This window comes from Trachurus japonicus, chromosome 18 (assembly GCF_045865225.1).
Source record: "Trachurus japonicus isolate A0001 chromosome 18, Traja_1.0".
Lineage (NCBI taxonomy): Eukaryota > Metazoa > Chordata > Actinopteri > Carangiformes > Carangidae > Trachurus > Trachurus japonicus.
Genome location: NC_140924.1, coordinates 32,184,849 through 32,207,366, shown reverse-complemented (window position 1 = coordinate 32,207,366; position 22,518 = coordinate 32,184,849). Strand labels below are relative to the sequence as shown.

At 41.4% G+C, this 22,518-nt stretch overlaps 1 protein-coding gene across 3 annotated transcripts in view; it reads right to left on the bottom strand.

Moving 5' to 3' along the window:
- LOC146969646 (phospholipid-transporting ATPase ABCA1) overlaps positions 1-22,518 on the bottom strand; it is a 170,699-nt gene that overhangs the window by 30,054 nt on the left and 118,127 nt on the right. For all 3 annotated transcript variants that reach the window (XM_085760153.1, XM_085760154.1, XM_085760152.1), the window contains exons 37-42: positions 17,649-17,826; positions 15,675-15,790; positions 13,570-13,714; positions 7,672-7,795; positions 4,553-4,682; positions 4,003-4,123 (exon numbers count right to left, since the gene is read on the bottom strand). In XM_085760153.1, the coding sequence (XP_085616279.1) occupies positions 4,003-4,123; positions 4,553-4,682; positions 7,672-7,795; positions 13,570-13,714; positions 15,675-15,790; positions 17,649-17,826 (814 nt within the window). The remainder of the gene's footprint in view (positions 1-4,002; positions 4,124-4,552; positions 4,683-7,671; positions 7,796-13,569; positions 13,715-15,674; positions 15,791-17,648; positions 17,827-22,518) is intronic.

The window sequence follows — 22,518 nt, the reverse complement described above, 5'->3', positions numbered from 1 at the left end:
ACTATAAGAAGTCTATTAAACATGGGATGAGTCACGCCAGGGCGCAATGCTCATTACACGATAGAGGATGTGAAAGACTTCACTTGGAGTTGTGTACAGTCTCCACTATACACTCTGTTTTTGCTTCTGCATTGGTCTCCACCAACCGCTCAGGGGAACGTGTTTTTTTAGTTACCAACTGTTTGGTGCCTTCCTGATGACAGAAAGTATTTGTTGACATTGAATGTCAAATTTCATTGCAATCCAGTTGATATTTGTCAAGACTGAACCAAAACAAAAAGAACAAATCTAGACCACATGAGATGCAGAATTCCATCTCCCAGGACAAAGAGGAAAATGAAACTCACAGCATCCTGCTAAGATCATGTAGCGACACTGGAAATGAAAAGGTGCTTGAAGTTTTTCAAACTTTTCCACGGTGCATCCACATCCTCCCACGCTGACCAAACTCATCCGAATGCATTTGCATTTGGAGTTTGCATCATTTGAAAAATCTCACCAGAGGAAAGAAACCGAAACCTCAAGCAAACAAGATATGTTAAAAAGAAGTAGAAGAAAAAAAAAACATTCAAGAAGATGAGGTATTTAATGCACAAGGCATTTTTCCACATCCAAGACTATGTACGGGTTTGATATGATTTCAAAGTGGTTTGAAAACAGCATCGTCTTGCTCCAGCACGGAAAGACAAGACAAGGTCTTTGTTTTTCGTTGCTGAGTGTGACAGTCAAGACATATACAGTAACAGTCAAAATCAAGGACTCGCTCCGTCCCTTTGAGTTGTGAGCGAGCGACGACTGTTACTGCTTTTTTTTTTTTTTTTTTTTTAAGTTGAAAACACAGCTCTCTACGAGCACTGCGTGTGTTTAGCGTGCCTGTATGTGAGTGTCAGCGCCTGAAATGGTGAACGTTCATTAAAACAGACAAGTGACAGCAGACCTTCCTCAGTGTGAAGGATACATTTCCTGTATGGAATCTCTAAACCAAATATCCATCGTTACGACAGTCATCTGTCCCAGATGTATTCCGCGCGCTACCAGGCAAAATGTAAATTTAGAAGCGCCACTTCAAGCCTGACAAACAATGACACTGCGTTTATTACACAGTTGGCACATCAAAAGGAGAATTTCGATAAAAGCAGAAGTTGCACAGATCTATCATTTAACCGGTGCCATCTGGCAACTTTGCTCGGTACATATCAACACGTATTACACTGTCTTATTACAGGTGAAGGAATGTAATGGCTGCAGTTGTGAAATCCTTAAATATAGATTTAGGTTTAGAGTTCTCCTTAAATTATCCTGTGTCTGTCTGTTTAATACAAAGCCTGTTTGGTCCAAATCTACCAGCTGCGGGACAATGGACTCCAGTCTCCTAGATAGGATTGAAGCAAATAATTTATAGTCTACATTTAAGACTGATATTGGTCTGTATGAGCTGCATTGATTTTTATCTTTTCCTTCTTTCTTTCCCATCACGGTTATAATATGGGAATATAGTACAGGGCAATAACACAATTTTGATAAATTTCACAACAAATGTTCCTACAATAACCTGTTGATAAACTGATGAGTAACCGACTGTATCTGCACTTGGATCAAGCCTCATCTGCACAATCAATGTGGCTACAGCAACAGGTTTCTGTGTCAAGCCTGTGTAGGTTCATCTGTCATGTATAGTACCGTATACTATTTTTGGCCATACTGTATCACCCCAGCCCGAGGAGTTTACTTGCAGTGTGCCAAGATGCTAGTCATCACTCATTAGTCACAAGGTTCTTTTTTTTTTAAGTATATATTTTTTAGCTTTTTTCGACAGGAGAGTCGAGAGAGAGACAGGAAATGGCAGACGGGGGAGGGGTTACACGCAGGATAGGACCGGGGTCGAACCGGGGTGGCCTGCAGTGGGGACTATAGCCTCAACACATGGGGCAGGTGCTCTACCAACTGAGCTTAAACACCGCCCCCAGTCACAAGGTTCTTTAAAACTTTTTCTGTCAGCTTAGTGACTGACTGGAAGGTTAAACTGACAGCACTGGGCCTGGAAAATGTTCACAGATGGACACACTTCTATTACAGTCTCCATCGATTACGGCACTGACGCTAATGCAGCAGCTAAGTGGAGGCTAGCAGGTGAGGGCGCATAGCAAAGCGCTCCTGTTTAGAGCGGCAAGGAAAAAGGGAAGGGGAGGAGCAGGAATATGACACATGATTGATGGCCTGTCGATCGCTTCAGAGGCATGTTTAGATTTATGACAGGACCCAGCCTGTGGCGCTCGGCCCGGCGACGCCACGCGCCCATTGATCAATTTGTTATCTGCACCCCCAAATGGATGGGGCACAGCTGTGGTGGGAGTCAATGAGGGCACCGCAGGAAGAATCCTGATGCCGTCTGCCACTGCATTGCTGTTTTTTTTATTGCTTTTTTGTGCGGCGACGGGCCACTGTGTCTCATCTGAGGGAAACGTCCTCAGCCATGAAGGTGCACATGAACGATGGCTGAGCTGCTTGTCAACAACAGACGAGCTCAGTCAAATCTAATGTATTCTTTGGCACTGTTTTAGAGTTTCATTTTACACTGCAGTAGACCTGTTTTGGGGGGATTAAGTGTTTTCATGAGTGTATTAAAAAAAAGTTAACTCTTCAAGTTTTCCCCTGCAAAGGGAACCCCCCTCTCGAAAAGTTTTCACCTCATGAGCTGATAAGCAATATATTACTCATCCAACTGTTTTACACAGCACTTGTTCAGTAATTACCACAGGGAGTGTGGCGCACGCCTGTGTCTGTGCAATGAGTGAAAGATTAAGTATGGTGAGACGAAGAAGGCCCGGGGAGCGAGGGAGCGAAGAAGGGTGGTAAGGAGCAAAAAGGCCGTTAGATTGTCCAGCTGTTGGCACTGGAGCTGCGAAGAGCAGGCAGCTGTGGTGACACTTCCTGCTGCCCCGCTGCCTGCAGGGAGGGAACATCTGCCGTCGGAGGAGGCGTTAATCTCGGTGGTGTTGGGGCGCACACACATACACACACACACACACACACACACACACACACACACACTGTCACAGCACACTCAGCTTCACCTAACAGATCCAGGGGAGGGCCTGAGTGGTAAAGGAGCATGGACCCCCGCACCCCTTTACCACTCTGTCCTAAAACTGCAGGTACAGGTGCTGCCAAAAAAACCTCTCCCACACCCAGGAGCATGAAGTGGATCACTGCAATTTAGGGCCTTTCTTGTAAAAGAGATAATGTAGCTCAAGAGACTTTTTGGTTTAATAATGATTAAAAAATGTTTTTAAAAAGTGTCGGTTATTGCTGTTTATAAAAGATGAAATCCGGCAATCTGACTGGATGTTAACCGTGGTATAATGAGCATACCACGGCTACTATTCTAAAGCCTTATCACAGGCTTCGCGTCGGGCCGAACAACGCCCCTTAGCCGTGGTATAATGAGCATATACCACGGCCTGTCGTGATATATTGCTTAAATAATGTTATAAGATAAATAGAAGGGTTTGAAAGAGGAAAAAAGAGCACATTCATAAAATATGTGCATTCAAATGCATGTATTAAAGAATGAGAATTAGAATATGAGTTAAAAGAAAAAATTAAAAACATATATAGATGAAAAGTATGAAAATGAAATGAAAAATGGGCATTAAAGTGGTTATTGCTCTGGTGTGGAGGCGGCGCTCATATATAGAGATATAAAATGTGTTCACTGTATGTCAGAATATTTTCCATGCAAAAGTTCAAAGATGAAAATGTAGAGGGAAGATCAAAGGATTTATAGTGGGCAGAGGACACAGGTCTGCACCCTGATGACCTGAAGGATCAGGATTTATCTCTCTGTGTTGTTCCCATAAACAATTACAGACAATCCTGAAATGTATAAAAGATGAAGGATTAAAAAAAACAACAACAAATCAATCAAAAGAAAGAAAGAAAATGACTGAGCAATCAAGTGGTAAAAGCATTATCATGTCTTAAAGTAACATTTAAGGATACCTTAGTGAGGTCACAGATCCTCAGGAGGTCCGTCTCAGCTTTGCCTGCGTACACTCGGTCACGTTCGCGGGCGACGTCGATATCCTCCTCCTCAGCAGATAATGACTTCCCTGAAATAAGCCTGGCAGAGAGAAGTCAACCGCGGTTGGTATAACACCCTTCATTAAAATTAACATGAACTTGCATGCCAAATTATGTGGGTCAAAGTTTAAGCTCAGTGAAACAATCTCTGCAATTTTCATAAATAGTGAAAGCCATGGGCATTAGTATCCATGGCAACAGTGGTTTTGGACTAGGTAAACACTTTAGACAGTGCAGAAAAAAAAGAAAAGGGGATAGAAGCTGCCTGGCAGAGTCACTGTGCAACAGATGTTTATATATATATATATATAAATTTAATATACAGTAAATATCTAATTTAATTGGAGAAGAACAGGGGGAACTAAACTGACTGGAACAAAATGTTACATAACAACAACAACAACTGCAACACAAACAAATATTGGAATGTAATGTAAACTTTTCTCAGCCAGTAATTCACAGCTTTTACCTCTGTTTGCAGAAGAACTTATACTGGATGAGGATTGTCAGCAAAAACATGACGGCTCCCTGGATGGACATGGCACAAAGGTTCTTTCCCACCATGTCCCAGCTGAGCGGATCCTCAAAACGATCCTCCCCTGATAAAGAAGGGAGGAAAGAAAGAACGGAAAAGCAAGAATAAAAAAAAATGTGAATAAACAAACAGGGTAAATACATCTAAGTAATTAAACGTGTTATTACGTACCCTGTGTCATTTCATTTCATGTCATCCCCAGCCCTTATCTACAAGCTCAGAGAATGATTTACCAGAAAACACTGTCAAAACAAAAATGAATTGCCAGATCTGTGTGTTTTTCTTTCATGGACAGCCAAATACAGCTATCTTTGTCAAAAGTTAGTGGAGGGGTGGAATTTGTCAGCTCTTTGAAGGGTTTTTTCAGACACACTCATTGGTGAAAGCCAGCAGTTTAAAAAGCCACTTAGCCTTAAAAATAAAACATAAAAAAAAAAAAAAAAATGCTGTCACCTATGTCATGTGAGGAAATTGCTGACATCTTGCACTTTTCATGTTGAAGCCTCTTTTGGCTAATGAACACGTAAGTAAACCGGTGACAGCCCCCCGACTCTAATCATTTTCAATTCTGCTCTCACTTTCCTCCCTCTCTCAGCTTCTACAACCCTTGAGCCCGAGGGGGGAGAGTAAGGAGACAAGAAAAACGAAAGCGCTTTTGGTCTCATTCTCTGGTAAATAGCCCCTCTCCACACTAGTCCTTTTAAGTTGTGATTGCTTTTCTCTTCTTGCTCTCCACTGCCGCCGCAAATGATTCCTCAAACCACTATTTCCTGCTCCATCTCTCCACAGATAAGACTCCTCTTCCTCTTTCATGTGCCTCTTTGCCTCTTGATGATCCCCTCAACCCTGACTCCACCTCTACCCCCCCTCGCTCTCTCCTCTTCTCCCTTTTGCCTGTATAAGTTTAATAGCCTGCATGTGGAGAGAAGCTTGAGCTCTGGAGAAGGTTCGAGGGGTTGTGTTACTGGTCAAATACTTCTCTAACCGGCGGGGTAAAGAGTCGGATTTTTGTGAAGAAACAGTGCAGTGCCACTTGAGAGGGAAGGAACTTTTGAGTGTTTTTTGGAGACTCTGTGGTTAACAAGAGTTGATTTCACACTACTTTTTAGCCCGACTAGGGACATTACACTGGGTTGGGTCAGTTGGGCGCCTTGCTTTCATCTCCACTATGTTTTTGAGGAGTGGAATGCCTCAGCTCCTGCACAGATTGAAATATCCTTTATCAAAATCCCACTACTTTTAATACTTCAATTTATAACCAAATAATGACATGACGCATTCACACTGTGAAATGTCACTGCATCCAAGACGGCATCAGACCACATGCAGGTGCCAGTAATAAATAAGCAGAAGAGCGATTGGTTGACGAGATTTGTTTGGTGTTATGAATCAGCAGGCTCACAGTTTGTATTTGTTACCATGCGAAACTCAGAACATGCAAAAGAATGTACCTGCTGAACACGAACCTGTTAACATGCTGGTGTTAGTGTGTAGCTCTTGTTTTTTTTTATCAGATACAGACTATAAACCTCTGATTCTTTTTAACCTGTTAAGTGCCTGAAAACCTGATTTAAGTGTGTTTGAGTCTGAATCGGACTCTGTCTTCACACGCCCATGACAGATTACAAGTTGCCTGAAAGCTCTAGGTTCCACACATCACTGCAACAGCTGCTGACAACAAACATATTCAGAACTGTGGCTATGGCTCCAAAGTGTTTCCTACACAGAACCACCACAAGCTTTATATTCTCCTTTTTAAGTTTAAAAAAAAGAAAAGCATTTTCACCATATTCATGACTCTGTAATCACCTATATTATAATATAGTGCATTCTCTTAGCCAGGTCTCCCTCACAAAAGAGATTTAATCTCAAGGGACTTTCCTGGTAAAATAAAAGTTGAAAAAAATATAAAGACTTCCAGGCTTGTACAGGTTTAAATAGCTTTTTTAAAACTATGACTAAATTTACAATTGTAGTAAAGTAAGACTTTTTGTGCAAATGTATCAGCATCACATGATCTTGTACAATGAGCCCGTTACTTAAAGAGGAACTATGCAAGATTTGTACCACGCAGCTTTGTAATAATTGTGATGGTTAAATGATATGTTACTAGCCTTCCACCTAGTGTCTCCAAAAAATTTGCTGAGCCTCTGTAGCTCTGAGCAGCTCACGGCTCTGCTCCGCCATTCTAAAAACAGCTTGCACCGACAAATAGATGTTTAACAACCCCCTTAACGTTACCCACCTCCACGGATTGCCTTCTTGCCAGTTTCATTGAAAACAAATGCATATGACCAGGATGGAGGAAGGAGGGTTAGTGGTGAGTGTTTACGACAGTAAAAATATGCACTCAGAGACTGTAGGGGGGAGCTCTGTGGAGGATAAAAGCAATCAAGCGACCAGACTTGCAGAGTTCCCCTTTAAGTCATGTTCATTTTTACTTTTATCATGAAAAAAATCCAACTCTCTCGCCCACTTGGCAGATGCAGATGTTTTTGTTTTTGTTTTTAAGGAAAATATAATCTTGGAGATTCATATTACACAAAATTAAAGGGACAACGAGGAGTTTTGGAAAAGCAAAGCATTTTCACACTACATTTATGAGCCTCCGCGCGCACCGTGAAATTCTTTGACCGGCGCAAGACAGACTAATGTTTTCATTCATCAAGAATTAAAGTCAGAGGTTCGAAGACGATCAGATACCGTCGTAGTTCCGACCATAAACGGCGATTCGGCGGCGTTGTTCTCATGACTCGCCGCCGGGCAGCGTCCGCGAAACCGAAAGTAAGGAAGCGCTTGTCGGCTCGCCCAGCATTTCCACCACCACTAATAATAACAAAATAACGATAGAGACGATATATTTATCGAAAATGGGCCCATTAACAAATGTGGGTAACGTAGATTCATCCACATTAATATGAGACTTTTTTATTGTCGCGGAATTTTTCGTTCTGCTGATGGAGAAACTCCTCGTTGTCCCTTTAATGATAAAAATGGGCATTTTGTTTTTCTCAGTGCTTGGTCATGCTGTGATAGTGTTCATGGCCTCTTACCAAAACTGCTGAAGAGTGTAGCCATTGCCTGGTTCTTGGCCATGTCAATTAGCCCTCTGCCCAGACAGAAATGTGGGAATATCAGCAGCACCTGCTTCACGATATTGTTGATGTGGGAGACATTCTGTCGAGGCAAAGCAACACACACAAACACACACAAGATACAAATTAGCGGCAAGTGAGCTTTGAATATCTGAGCGCCGACTGTGAATGAACCAAGCCTGATACGTTGACTTGAATCAGCGGGGCCAGGAGCTCAAGAGGGTTGGAAGGCAGTGTGTAGTCGCCTTGATGCAAGTGTGGATAATTAACAAACAACCTGCACTCCCTTTGCATGCTGAGTGCTGTTGTGTTGTGAGACTCCAAGTGGCACGGCGAGGAGGCACGGGGGCATCGGAGTTCATTTCCCTTCTTGATGTTAGAATTTAGCAAACATTATGGAACATACTGTGAGGTGGCATGCGCACATTATATGCAAACGCAGACTCATCCGAGCAGATGTTCATCCTCACAATCATCACTAAGGTAGAGAGGGAGCATCCGGAGACCAAAGAAACACAACTGAGGAGGAAGACAAAAATGTGAAAACACCTACAGGCGCTCTGCATGTTTGCTTCTTTTCCTCCCTCTGATACTTTAAACAAGGACTGATGCACGCAAACACAAAGCAAAAAAGCATTATCGGTCCACTGTTTCACAGGGATACATAAAAAAGAAAGGAATCATCTCTCAGGGCATTTCCTAGCTACAACTTGTCCTTCTCCCCAATATTGTTCTTTCCCCTTCCTCCTCCTTGGGGCTACGACTCAATGCCAATCTAGTGCGGCACAAAAGCAGTAATTAATTCAATGAGAACGCGATGGACGAGCCTGTAGCAAAGTAGCTGAAATGAGGAGGGAAGTACAGTAAGTCAGGGAGGAAGGGAAGGGCGAGGGAGGAAAAGGCAGAGAAGAGAGGGAAGACAAAATATTACTACATTTGGCGCGGTGTGGCGTTCAAAAGCAAGTTAATGCATAATGCATACGGCTTCATTGCAGCAAAGTCTTCAAAGCCCTTGCATACATGGAGAGAGACTATAAATTCATCATTTCTGTTTTTTTGGGTGAGCCTGAGCAAAGAGTAGGTGGAGCAGGGACAGCAGTGCATTTTGTTAAAGCTGTGTGCAAGATTTCCAGATGATGGCCATTATTGTCGCAGAATTTATTCATGGATGCGTGAAACTGCTCTGTGATTTATTAGTTTCACTCAGTAAGCTTTCGGCTGGCAGTTGAGGATGAGTGCGTGCAGCCTTATGACTCTGTCAGCCTTAAAAAACAAGCCAAATGTCAGATTTAAAGATATTTTTGTCGAGCAATTCCACTGCACGTCTGCCTGCTATCTAAAGGAAAAGTTCGAGATTTCGGATCGATGCCTGGAGAGAGTGAGAGTTGAAGATTGATAACACTCTCGTTTCTGTATGGTAAACATGCAGTCGGAGCCAACATGCCCGTTAGCTCCGTATACAGACTGGAAAAACGGGCAAAAAACAGCTTGTCTGGCTCTGTCCAAAGTTAATAATATCTGCCCACCAGCAAGTCGAAAGCTCTCTAATTAACACGTTACATCTTGTGTTGGTAACTTCCTGGAGTCTGGTTCCCTGGCAAGGGGTTTCAGCCAGGCTAATTGTCTTTCTCTACACCTGACACTCTGTACAGAGAAAAAAATAAATAAATACAATTTAAAAAAAAACAACCATCTCCTCCTTCCAGTCTTTATTCTAAATTAAGCTAATCACTAACTGGTTATATTTTTAGCCGACATGTGTGAGAGTGGTTCTGATCTTCTCGTCTAACTCTCAGCAAATAACTTTGAAAGGCACATTTGCATTCACCGTTCCACATGATCATGGAATCTCAAAGATGAGCAAATCTTAAATCCAAGCTCCTTTGGTCTTGGGTTAACATAAACTCACATATATGCAGCTAAACTATTTATAAAATGAGCACTGTTACCATCTCTTAATATTCATACTGTATACTATACATTCATAACACGTTGTACAAGGGTGTCCAGGTCAAAGAGAAGAAAGAAATCCAAATTAATCTTCGCTCCCTGTGTTAAAACACACAGCAATGTTTAAGATTAATAGCGGACACATACACATGTGAAACATACAGTATATATGTATTTTCTGTATGAGTAGGTGGTCACTGGCCTCTCAGGCAGATACGAGAGCGTGATGAAAAGGCCTCATTGATCACAGTGTCAAGGCGAACCTTCAGATGTCCAGCAATGTGTTCAACAATAATTCATCATCCCTTTTATCTACATTTGCACGTTTGCTTGAAGACCAAAGGCTGCGAGGAATTTCTATCACACTGATCACTAATCACACACAGAGTAAATTCCGACAGATACCGGAAGGGAGATCAGTATTCATAACGCTCCGAATAAAACACTGCCATTTTGTTTATAAGCATTCACACTAATAAGAATAATTATTGTTATTCTGTTCGGCCATTTTGTTTATACTTATTATTCTTACAACTTCCACCTTTTTTTGACATTCAACTAGTCCTTCATACTTTGTGCTATTTCAACAATTCTCACATCAAAACGTTCAGCCTTTTAGGGACACGGTTGTATGACTTTTATCTTTTCAACTATTAATAATTTTTGCAATATTCAGCTATTTCTGATTTTTTTTTCCCCATAGAGAATGCATTGGAACAGTCTTGAAACTCTTTAAATCTTCTTACTTCTTTCAGCCCCTAAAGCTTCAGCATACTTTCTGCTAGAGACTTCTTTCAAAGCTGTAGACAAATGTTTTAAGTGTTCTTCTATGACTCAGCTTATTGATATCTTTAACAGTTTCTGATATTTGGCAGTTTTGGCATTACATTTTTGGACAAAATCAAAATATAGAGATGGTATGCCCGGCAGTAGCCCCCCCGTGGTCCTATCAAAATTTCCCAGAGGAAATTTTCTAGTTATTATATACTGTATACATTTCATATTGTGGCTGCGGCTCTGAGGTGAGAGGAAGTTTACGTATAGATAGCATTAACACTATCTGTTTGCATTTAATGTCAACCACTTTCATCCCTTAGTTGTTAGCAAACACAAGTAAACACACACACACACATACATACTGTATATATGCACATCAAGGGATTTGCTGAAGGCGCCACTGTTCTTTACATTCAACACTAAGCCTGTGCAGAGATAGAGAAAGTCAAATAAACAAACAGTAGCCGTGACCTTGGCTGGATGCGGGTTCATCTGTCTGGCAGAAGGAATGCAACGGGAGCGAGACCTAAATTTGAGATCAATACGTGAAATAACACATCTTCTCTTCGCTGGGTGTTCATCAAGGAGATCTAAGAGGCTGTAAGTCCTGGATGACAAAACGCCGCACAATTTTCCCCCCTCACATTCGCGGTACGTGCTCATAAATCATTTTCAAATGGTTCTGAAGGTGGCACAGTCTGCGAGGCGCTTATCTGACCCACATCGCTACTTGCGCTTATTCCCACAGCACGACTTCATTCATAATGCTGCGAATCACAACGAGAGCAGACAGACACAATATATTATATGGCTCCGACAGTCCAGTTAGATATTTTCAGGAGATGATATTCATGATGTTGTTTTTTGAGCTTGTGGAAAAAGAGCGGAATACTGTAAACCAGCAAATTCAGGAGTTTTTTTTTTTTTTTTTTTTTTACTAAACTTGTGCTTTGGTTTACGGAGAGCCACATCTTAGATACGAAAACCTGACACCATTTGTGTCTGTTTTAAAACATCCTGTCGATAAAGGCTGTGTACATGACACAGCTGATACCTGGCCACACCGCAACACCTATAGTTTTATCCTGGAAAATCTATCCAAGCCTGTGGTTATCTCTGAGTGGCACGTGGTGGAGGTATTGACTCAGACATCGCTCCGAGCACACAAGGTAGGCTGGGATTGATGCAGTCCGCGGGGAGCTGGACAGTCCTGAGGGGAAACAAATCTCCCATTGGTCTCAAGACAAAACTGGGTCACGGAGTCTCTAAAAGTGCAGCTCTGCTCTCTCTCCATCACTTTTTCTATTTCCTCTCTTGGAAAAAGAAAATGGTGCTATGCCCAAAAGGGATCTAGAGTCACCCTGTGCATGAAAACAGAGAGCAGATTGAAGCCTCTAGCTTTACATTGGAGGGATGTTGTTTAACTAATGTCACTGCCGGGGAGTCGAAAAATGATAAGATGAGGTTTTTGAAACAGGAGAAGGTTGTTGTGTGCAGGATCTACCCTCTCTGCCCAACTGGGCCACATCAGGGCACCATGGTATCTATGTTAGCTATTTAGATACTATTAGATATTTGAAGGGTCTGTTCATGAGAGATTGCTGCTCCTAACATGGGACACATGGAGACCTGGAGAGTTGTAACGTTCCTTGATTGATGTTGGCCCATCAGGTTTTCTTATCAGCAGTGACATCAAGTCAGATTAGCTGAATTATCTTGGACCTGTGTCCCTGTCGAGCCTCAGACAAACACAATCTCTGTCTCTAATGCCTTGGACAAGAGGAGCGCACAGTAAATCCATCCCTTTACACCGCCCGTGGGCAACAAGCTGTCTGTTCAATTATCACCAGCGGCGCCGTTTTTTATGAGTAATATGCTGTGCTCACACTGTATCAATAAATAAAGTGAACAACAAAACGGCAACCGTACACTTTTCTTTGAGGGGAGAGAGACGCACCAGCTGAAAATACAAATTAATAATGAACCCCAGTGATAATGAAATCAGGATGCAAATGAGGCAGCCCTCGTTAGGAGACGAAAAACATCCCTTGCCATCGCCGAGTGGCGCCAGAGGAGACATCACGTCGGGGCGGGCGTGTCGGAGGGGACAGAGAGTGCGGAGACGTCTCGCAGACAACATTTACGCTCCGTCTGAAGTGTCGGATCAGAGCTGTGGGAGACATTCTGATGAAGCATCAGATGTGTAAGCAGCTTGTCAGTGAGTGAAGTGCTGTGGTGTCTGTTAACAAGTAATGACTGATCAGTGCCACACTAAAAATATCAAGTGGAAAAACAAAAAAAATCATGTGTGGGTGATATATGCTAATTGTGCAAATAACAATAAGGGTCTACAAATCAGATTAGACATATTTAGTTCAGACAGCAAATGAAAAAAAGATATCAAGAGAAGTGGAACATTTTTATCCCAATTATCACCACCTGTAAGGAACTGAGAGAAACTCCTGGCTTTCACAGAAATTAACAGTCAGACTAATTTCTCCTCCGTTAATGAAATGTGATTCAAATTACTTTAAAAGCTAAAATGACTGACATGTCAACGCCCCCTTCCTCTTCCTCTCCCCTACTCCTTCCTCTCCAAACTGAGTTCTCAAGTTTCTTATTTAGCTCTTTTTCTGGGTGTCTTTGTCTTTGGATCCCCTGGAGACGCAGGCAGCTCGCAGTTAAAATGAACACTCGCTGAAAGATGGATGAGGAGAAGTTCTCCGAAGACCCAATTCTCACCGAACGATTAAACATTAAGAAGAAAAGAGGAAATAATTCCTTTGAAAAATCCTTGGGAGGATAAAGGAAATGTATTAGAAGTTATACCAGGTGGGTACACACTCCACCCACACGCATATGAAAGCCTTTGCTTTGATAACAGAGAGCGCTTATCTATGATTCAAGTCAATTAGCCATCCACTGCTATAGCTTCCAAATATAACTTCTATGCAGCTATGGGGGGCTTAATGTCGATGCTGCTGCTTCACAGACACTGTGTCTTCTGTGGCCATAAAGTTGTGCAAATAATAAATATAGACATAGTTACAGTATATACAGAACGTGTCTCTCTTCTTCTTCCGCCCACCCAAGAGGATAAATGTGTGTTTGTTTGTGGCTGCCACTTACATCATCGTCAAAGAGCTCCATAACAAAGGTGGCCACGCTGCCGTTAATACCGATAAAGAGGTTGATGCAGGTCAGCACCACGTAGGCCGTGCTGGGAACGCTGAAGATGAAGGAGGCAGGGTACATCATGGGGGTGATGGACCACCTACGGAGAACAACACACTGTTACACAGACAAACACAGTAAGAGAAGTCCTCTGACCTGATTCAAAGGAAACTAAGAAAGAAAGTTAAAATTACAAAGCTGATCTGCACTGCGGTGGTTCAGTCATTGAACTCACCATCAGGGGTTATTGTGTCCGGATAAATCATACATTATGTCACCAGTTACTGAACCCAGGCCATTTTCGACTCATAAATAAAGATTACTAGGTCATCTGTGGCGTTCCAGCGTTCCATCGGCCTCCGCTGATCATTTACATGTCCACAACGGGGAACCGTAAAAAGCACTGCTGCACGATGAAGGCCGCCCACGCTCGCACTATAGCTGAAGTGTAGCAGCGCCCTACCGTTGTCGTGGTGCATATACTGTTGCATCCACTTCCCTTCATTTATTTGACAGAGACTTCCTCCGCAGATTAAGACTTTCCATGCAAAAGATACGATGACTGTATAAAATATGATGCACTGGTACAGATTAAACTGCTGGCTATAAAACAAGCTCCATCGAGAGCAACTCGAACAGTAAAATGCTGCCTCCTCATTAGTTCATCAGTAATAGCATAATAACTCAATGACAGGCCAATCATATATAGGCTAATACACTCACAGGGACCATTTTTTCCTTGAATTATGAGTAGCCTACTTTTATTTTTGATACTTGACGATATTTCCATTGCAGAACTTATACTTGTAATGGAGTATTTTATGTTTCAGTCTTATTACTTTCAGGAAAGACAGTGACATAACTGGCTGCAACTTTAATCTGGAAGATGGGTACTTATTTTTATGTCCATGGGTGGTTTTAGGTTGGTATACTAAAGGCCCCCGCTCGGACTCCATGGTGAGTAAACTCTGTGTATACGTACCGCTACGCCTCTGAAGTTAAGTGTTGCAATCATTAGAGCAGAGAATATTAGAAAACTGAGAGGAAGATTGTGTAAATTAAGTTTTTATCAGTGAGTTTGATCTGAACTCCAGAAACGTAATGGACTAATTTGGACTAATTTGGGCTAATTTGCACGTCTATTTAAAAAGGTCAGGCGGAAAATCACTGACTTCACTTCTGCATTGTGACTTCACTTGCCTTTTTTTTTTTTTTGACAGTGTGACAGATCTACACATGTTCACACTGTGTTGTGTCAAAGTGGCTTCCTGTTGGGAACACAGACGGATGATGATGCAACCGCATGTACAGAGTTCTGATGCTGTGAACACCACAAAGGCACAGTGCCTACTTATTTCTAGAAGTTACACAAAATTGTGCACACCAAACTACATTCAGTATAATCTAGTAGTATGTATGTAGATTGTATAGTCAAGTCTGTCGTCATAACAACAGATTATGTAGAAGACATTCAGTCAACCTAAAACTTAGTTAGCCATCGTGCCTGGAAAAGTGCTGTGAATTATTTAACAGTGATGATTTTCATCTGTTTTGCTCCCTAAATATCTAAAGAGGTTCAAATAATACAGGTACATTTTAATAAATTAGAATACCATGGAAAAGTTTATTTATGTCAGTAATTCAATACAAAAAGTTAAACTAATACATTATATAGATCCATTTTGAATGAAACATTTTGTGTCTTTATTTATTTAATTTATTTTAATAGTAATGATTGTGGTTTACATTTAATGAATACCTTAAATTAGGTATCTCAAAAAAATTGAATATTACAAAAGACCAGTTAAAAAGGGCATTTTTAATATCCTAACCCTAACCCATGTATATGCACTCTTCCATAATTTATTGAGATGCACCTCTATAATTAAACATAAGCAGCATTGACAGCCAAGTCAAGCCAAATGCGTCGTAAAGCTCAGTCCAAACTCCAGCCACAAAATTAGACTCTGTTATCTCTTCTGGACTGATTAAAACAGTTAAACCTTTATGGGCAAATTTAAGGTGATTATGCACAGTATCGACATGTTTAATGAACTTACCCATACAGGACGAGCAGCAGAATCAGAGCAGGCAGGTTGGAAGGAGAAACGTAGGCTTTTTGTTGGAAGCAGAGGAAGATCACGATCACAATCAAGCAGGGGATGATGTAGTTACACTGTCAAAACAAACACGATAACATACAGTAAGTCTCTTCCAGAAGCAGCGGCCTGTGCATCGAGAAACCAATCTCCAGGGCATTTGTGAATACAAAACCTTAAAAGGGATAGTTCACTCAAAATTGAAATTTCACTCATTATCTACTCTCATGTTGACTAAGGGTTGGGAGAAGTTTCAGAGTCCTGTTCAGAGCACTGCACTGCCATATGATGGTAGCAAACGGAGCTCACTTTTCTTCGTCCAAAAAGACATACCAAAAAACATCCAAATACATCCATAGTGCTCGTCTGTAATGTCCCTCTTGTATTGAGGCCCCAACATGAGAAATTGTTCCGAAAAAAATAAGTCTATATTTTAAGCTTGTTTGTAGCGGAAGCTCCCAGTGTCTCAGTTCACTGCTTTGCCTGTGTCAGTGCAAATCTTGCGCAATTTGCATTGACACCCAGTTCACGGCTCCACAAATCGCGCGAGATTCCGGCAGAGAAACACAGAGAGCTTCCGCTACAAAGAATCTTAAAATATACTGAAGAGCACTATGGAGGTATTTGGATGTGTGTCTTTTTGGATGAAGAAAAGTGAGCTCCGTTCGCAACCGTCATATGGACATGCAGTGCTGCACGGAGCCCTGCTGTAACCCAGAGAAGGCACGGAGGACTCTGAAACTTCTCCCAACCCTTAGTCGACATGAGGGTGAGTAGATAATGAGAAATTTCAATTTTGAGTGAACTATCCCTTTAAGGATGTGCAATTATGACATCTGTCAATTACTTTTTAATTAGCATTCAAATGTACCTTTCTTTGTTTTCTGATTAATTCATTGAACAACAGACTCATCAGACAGACAGACAGTCTCATTTTTGAGGCAAGTGAAGGCTCAGTGAAACAATGAACTAAACAAGGGTCACAAACTCTTATTATTGTTTTCAACTAAGTTGAAATTAATATTTTGTTTAAATCTATTCAGAATCCAAATAAGATAAAACAGCTGGACTAAAAGAAGTGATGGTGCCACTATAATACATTCAATTTTGGATTAATAATCTCTTTATCAGCAGAGCTTCACAGGTAGATAAGGATCTAGTGCAGGGGAACGTAAACAGAATGTTGCAAGATACTATGATTTCATCTCAAGGGGCTATCCTGAATAAATAAATTCAAATAAATTCAAATTTATTTACTAGGATTTATTTACAGATTCCAGAGAAAGTTTGCAACTAAATATTAAAGAGCTTTCAATCTGGATTTTCTGCATTATACCTTTTGTTGATGGAGCATGCATTCTAATACAGAGAGCTCCGGGCTAGAATCATTAGATTGGCTCCTTAGGTGCATTTGTCTTCGACTCAGACAGCATTTATCCATCGTAATGATGAGCGCCCTGACGCCATTTCTTTACCAAAGATAACTGATAAAATGTTGACTTCCATTATGCCTCAGGGGGAAACTGCTGGAAAGCCTGTTGAGCGTAACCAGCAGGGGTAGGCGCTGTCGATAATTACGCCTCAGCCAATAACTGTTGCTCAGGCGAAGCTTTTCCCAGAAGCCAGTGGTGTCAAAGCTACATTATCAATAACAAATACAACAGTTAGATCTTTTTTTTTTGGATCTTTTTTTTTTTTTTAATAGAATATAGCCGTAGGTGGAGAACAACAACAACAACAACAAAAAAAAACACAACTTCAGTAAAGCAGAAAATAATCAAACTAGGGTAAAATGAGGCCTGTGGCGCTGAAGCCTGCCTTCATTTTCCACTTCCCAGAATTTCTTTATCAGGTGATAAAAGTGAAGAACTGAGGTGTATCTCAAGAAGCATCGGTAATGAGCTGATGCAGCAACCTGTCAAAACAGGTACTTACCATGTCCCAGGCGAAATTGGCCAACCAGTATACGGCTGGGTTTACTCCACTGACAAATTGCAGATGCTTGGCTTTGTTCACGCGCTCTTGGATGAGGAAGAGGACAAAGCTGGCAGGGATGAAGGACATGGCGAAGATAACGCAGATGGACACCACCACATCAGTGGAGGTTGTGGCCCTGTGTGATTGAATAGAGCACAGCAAACAGGAAGTTGACGACAGAGCTATTACTGTGTACAGGGACGATGAAAAAAGAAGACACCAAAATAGGTACTGAGATTAAACTTTGTTCCGACCACATTTGTAAATGTTTTATGTCTGAGAAGACGATCCGAAGAATGTATTTCCTGATTCAGAAATATCCTCTCAGCAAATCAAGGCCACAAAAAAACTAAAACTACAGTAACTTTATTTATAATTTTCTCTTACCACTGAGCTTTAACATGCTTAAATCTTAGGGTACTGGAAGGTGAATTGAAATATGCGATATACTTATCCAATACAGACCTTCACTGTAGCTACAAAACTGATTCAACTTTTAGGGGACACTGGCTGAGTTGATTTTCCATTTCAGTGGGCACAAGTCATCACTATATCGCACGGCATTCACACTGACCTCATTTGCCAACATTCACAAAACCAAAAATATTAACAATGGCCACGCTAATACCAGTGGGAGTGAAGGAAAAGGTATCGCAGCACTGCACTGTGGCCCAAAGTGTATTCAAGGTTGTCACAAACAAAAACAAACGGCTGAGATCCTCTCCTCACCAGGAAATGAGCCAGTCACACTTCAGAGTGTTGAAGTAGCATTTGGCTCATTTCCTGTAATGCAATAAATACATTATATTTCCGCAATGTTGGGATACGTTTAAACTTGTTTTCTTACACCTGCAAAAATAATCTATATTACTACAGTAATGTTCAGTATTGATCATTTAATTAGACAAGCAGTTGCATGAATTACAAAGAAGCACTGACAAAGGTGTTTGGGTATAATGAACAAGCTTTTAAAGATCATGATTGGCCAATTCCTGCTGGTGTCTTGGCAACCCATTGAACAGAGGAGGGGTGTTAAAAATCTTGACCGGACTATGACATGTAGTAGCAAACTAACAAATTCATCCTCCAAGACGCTGACCTTCATTCCACTGTTATATGTTTTCATTCACTTAATCCTACCTTTGAAAATGTCCTTCGTTGTGTCTGCTCAATTAGCATTGGATAAAACTGTTGTGTATGATTTTAACCCCCACTGCCGTCCTCGTCCTCACCCTCAGCACACACACTTTTGATAATCTCTCACACGACCGCCTACGGTGAAATTAGCATATTAAATAAGATACCCTGTGTGGCTACATGGCCGTATTTATCATCTCCAACCAGATGCAATTAGAACATAAATATGAAATCATTTAGCTCGGTGGGTGCCGTGCCCACATTTCAACAGGTTTCAAGGGCTGTGTGCTCCGGTTGGGTGGGGAGATAATGTACTGGAAGGGACGAAGCTGTGAATGATCTAACCCTGAAACGCTTGACGCTGGCTAATTGCTGTGAAGAAGAGGACAAGCAATCTGCTAATTAACTAATAATGGAAGAGCAAGAAGGATGAGTTGGGGGAGTAAAGTTTGACAGTATGGATTGCTTTCTGCTAGTTTTTTCAAAACACAGGAGCAGCAGGGCATGGTCTTAAATGTTAATGTCTAAGGAGCACTAATTTACAAATCTGAATCCCCAGGCATAACACTCAGGCCTGTATTTGTATTACGGAGCATTATGTAAATAATGTAAAGAACAGCTTTTGACAGTAGCAAATTTGGCATCTTAACCATATGACGTTTTTGAATGGGATGAATTTTATTTGTGCAGATATCACGCACAAATCAAATTACAGATCAAATTCAACAAGGCGGGAACAAGCAACGTTTATGTCCTGGTGCCAAATTAATATTCCTCAGCAAATGAAGAAGTGACACATTGCTGAAAAGTGACGCTTCAAACAGGAAGGAGCCCTATTTTCACAGAGGACGCGCAGAGACCACGCACGAGTCAGGTGGTAATTTTGATGGACTTCGGCATCGACTTCTCGTTCCACCTGCATCCTCTCCACGGTTTTGTGGTTCGTGACATCACTTGCATTGGAATTGGCCGTGAAGCGCACTAGAAGGGAGTGTCACTTCAAATTAGATGGTGCAGTGCAATTTTGGTGCCCAAAATCTGGTGAGGGAAAAGGCCATTAGCGATGAATTATTATCGATGTAACAGCTCTAGCAATTGTCTCTCCATGATATTAAGGGGGTGTCAATGAGAAATAGAAATTCATTTTTAAAGCTGCGGTGCCTTGAATTTTCGATTGCTTTTAAAGGGATGGGGAGACTTTTTCTTTCTGCTTTTGGTGGCTCTCTTAGCTTGCTGTAATTCAGGGGCCATACAGTACAGACAAAAACACCACTATTCACAAACTTCTCTTGGGCTGTCATAAAGTAAATTATAGTACAGTTCACCAGCAGAAAGTGAGACAGGCCTGTAGAGACCCCCCCAAAAAAAGATGGGGATTTTTTTACCTGAAATGGATCTTTTGACTTGGCCTGACAGTAAAAGCACAGGTGCTGCTAATAGCGTCTACAATGGCTCAGTTCCATTTAACATTAGGTGTGCCAATGCCAGCATGCACAACAACGTGACCCTGAAGCTGCATTCAAATGGAATGTAGCCACGATGATTTAAAGGTCCCATATTATGCTGTTTTTCAACCATTTCACATGGGTCTAAGTTGTCCAACCATATTGTATTTGTAGTGTATTGTCCCCAAATCAATCTGCAGCTCTAGATCTCAGCAATCTAAAAGTGTCTCTCCAGAGCTCTCCTGAGAATGAGCTGTTTCTGCGTTGACATCCTGTTGACATTTGGGATGGGGTCGGGCATTGATTTCCGAATGATCAAATGGATGCTCAGTTAAAAAAAAAAAAAAAAAAAAAAAAATTCTGAGACTCTCATCTTGTCTGAAAAAATGTAAATGTTCCCTTTTTACTGTGGCAGAAGAAGGAGAAACATGGAGAGACTCCTACAACCATCAGAAAGTTCTGTGTGAAACTGTCAAATTAAAAAACAAGTGAAATTCGCCCGTTTGGAGTCACAATCTCAAAGAAGTGTAGCAATCAAATCAGGGAGTGAACAGTTTTTTTTCACCTCCAGGCGTCATAGAAAGGCCACAGGAACACATAGGACCACTACAAAACCAGTATAAAGTGGATTTTGCATAATATGGGCGCTTTAAGAGATAGTTCAGGTCATTTAACGTTGGGGCTGTGTGAGGTATTCATGCATAGGCAGTGTTTTACCTGCACAGAGTCATGTCCTGCTGGTCACAGGGCCAGCAAGAAACAAAACAAATTTATTTGAGATACTTTTAAAAAGGAACTATACAAGATTTTTACCTCAACTATGCTACAATTTTACTTTAATTAAACAGCTTCAGAGGTTAAAAAATGACTTGTAACTTGTTAAAGGGAGAATGGAGGCTCTCTGAGGAGGAGGAGGCTGAAAAACAACTTTGCAAGATCAAAGCCTCCGATCCAAAGCCTCCGATCCAGTGTCCAAGCTCTCGTCCCTTAACCCATAATCTCTTGTTTATGACAGATAAGACTACACAAATATACACATCATACTGTATATGATGTGTATATTTGTGTAGTCTATATGATATTTAACATTATGTACCACTCTGTTGATTGATTTCTTGCTGGCTTTGTTGTAATCAAATGCACATGGCCAAGAGTAGGGTTAGCAAAACAGCAGAAAAACGACCAAACTTCCATAGTTCCCCTTTAAAAGACGGCCACCAAAACAATCCAATATCTGTCGAAATGTAAGCTTCATTCAGAATATTTTCAGTGCTTTATCTTCCAATCAAAACAAACTGAGGTTTGGCTGCTGACCTGCAGCTGTGGTTTAACATTGGAGTGCAGTAGTTCAGCTGTTGAGAAAAACGTAGTAACAAAGGAAAGTGCTGTTTTCATCACCTCTACAAAAAAATACAGGTCACTGTATTGTCCACTTGCTCAGAGGAAAACCTCTCGTCTTTGTCAATGCAATAATGGCAGAAACAGCTGTAAATACCAATGTTGGTAATGTAAAAAAAAATACAAACAGCTTACTACAGCTAAACTATGAACTAAAAAACTCTGCAGAGCTGAGGGGAGCCATGGAGTCTGGTGATCAGTCTTTGCAGGTTTGTCAGTACCGGCAGCACCTTTCACTTTACACATCGTAATTTGATCTATTGTTCACATAAAAAGAATTAATAAGTGGAGCTTTAAGCAACCCGCTTCCATGGTGCTTAGTCATCTGCTCAAGTGGACTCTGCCATCTTCCCCCATTCTTGTCTGAAATCTGCACGCTTACCCAACAATGGAAGGATGGCCAGGCTAATCTGGAGATCCTAGTTCATAAATTTTAGTCACCGCACACTGCACAGGGAGGCGGAGAGGAAAAGAGGCTCGTCCTGAATCCACGGTAGGAAGGCCGTCGTAATTATCTCCCGCAGTCCTCCTCTCTAACTCAGGACTGTCGTCAGCACCTGATCACTACATAAATACCTGACTGAGGAGTGGGCTAGAGCAGCACTGGGGTAAGGAATAAAACTGCTACTTGGTGGTGATTGGTGGCAGCCACTGAATTGCCTGTATAATGTCAGGATTTGTGATTATGGCGCTGTGGTGTGGTAATTTGCTGCAGTCAGATTTAATCCCAACACTTTCCAAAGTGTTGATTATTTGAAGGATGATGATGATGTTGAAGAATACACAACAAAAACCAGGTCCCAAAACAAAACATTACAGAGCTGCAAGATCCATATGGTATGAGCCGC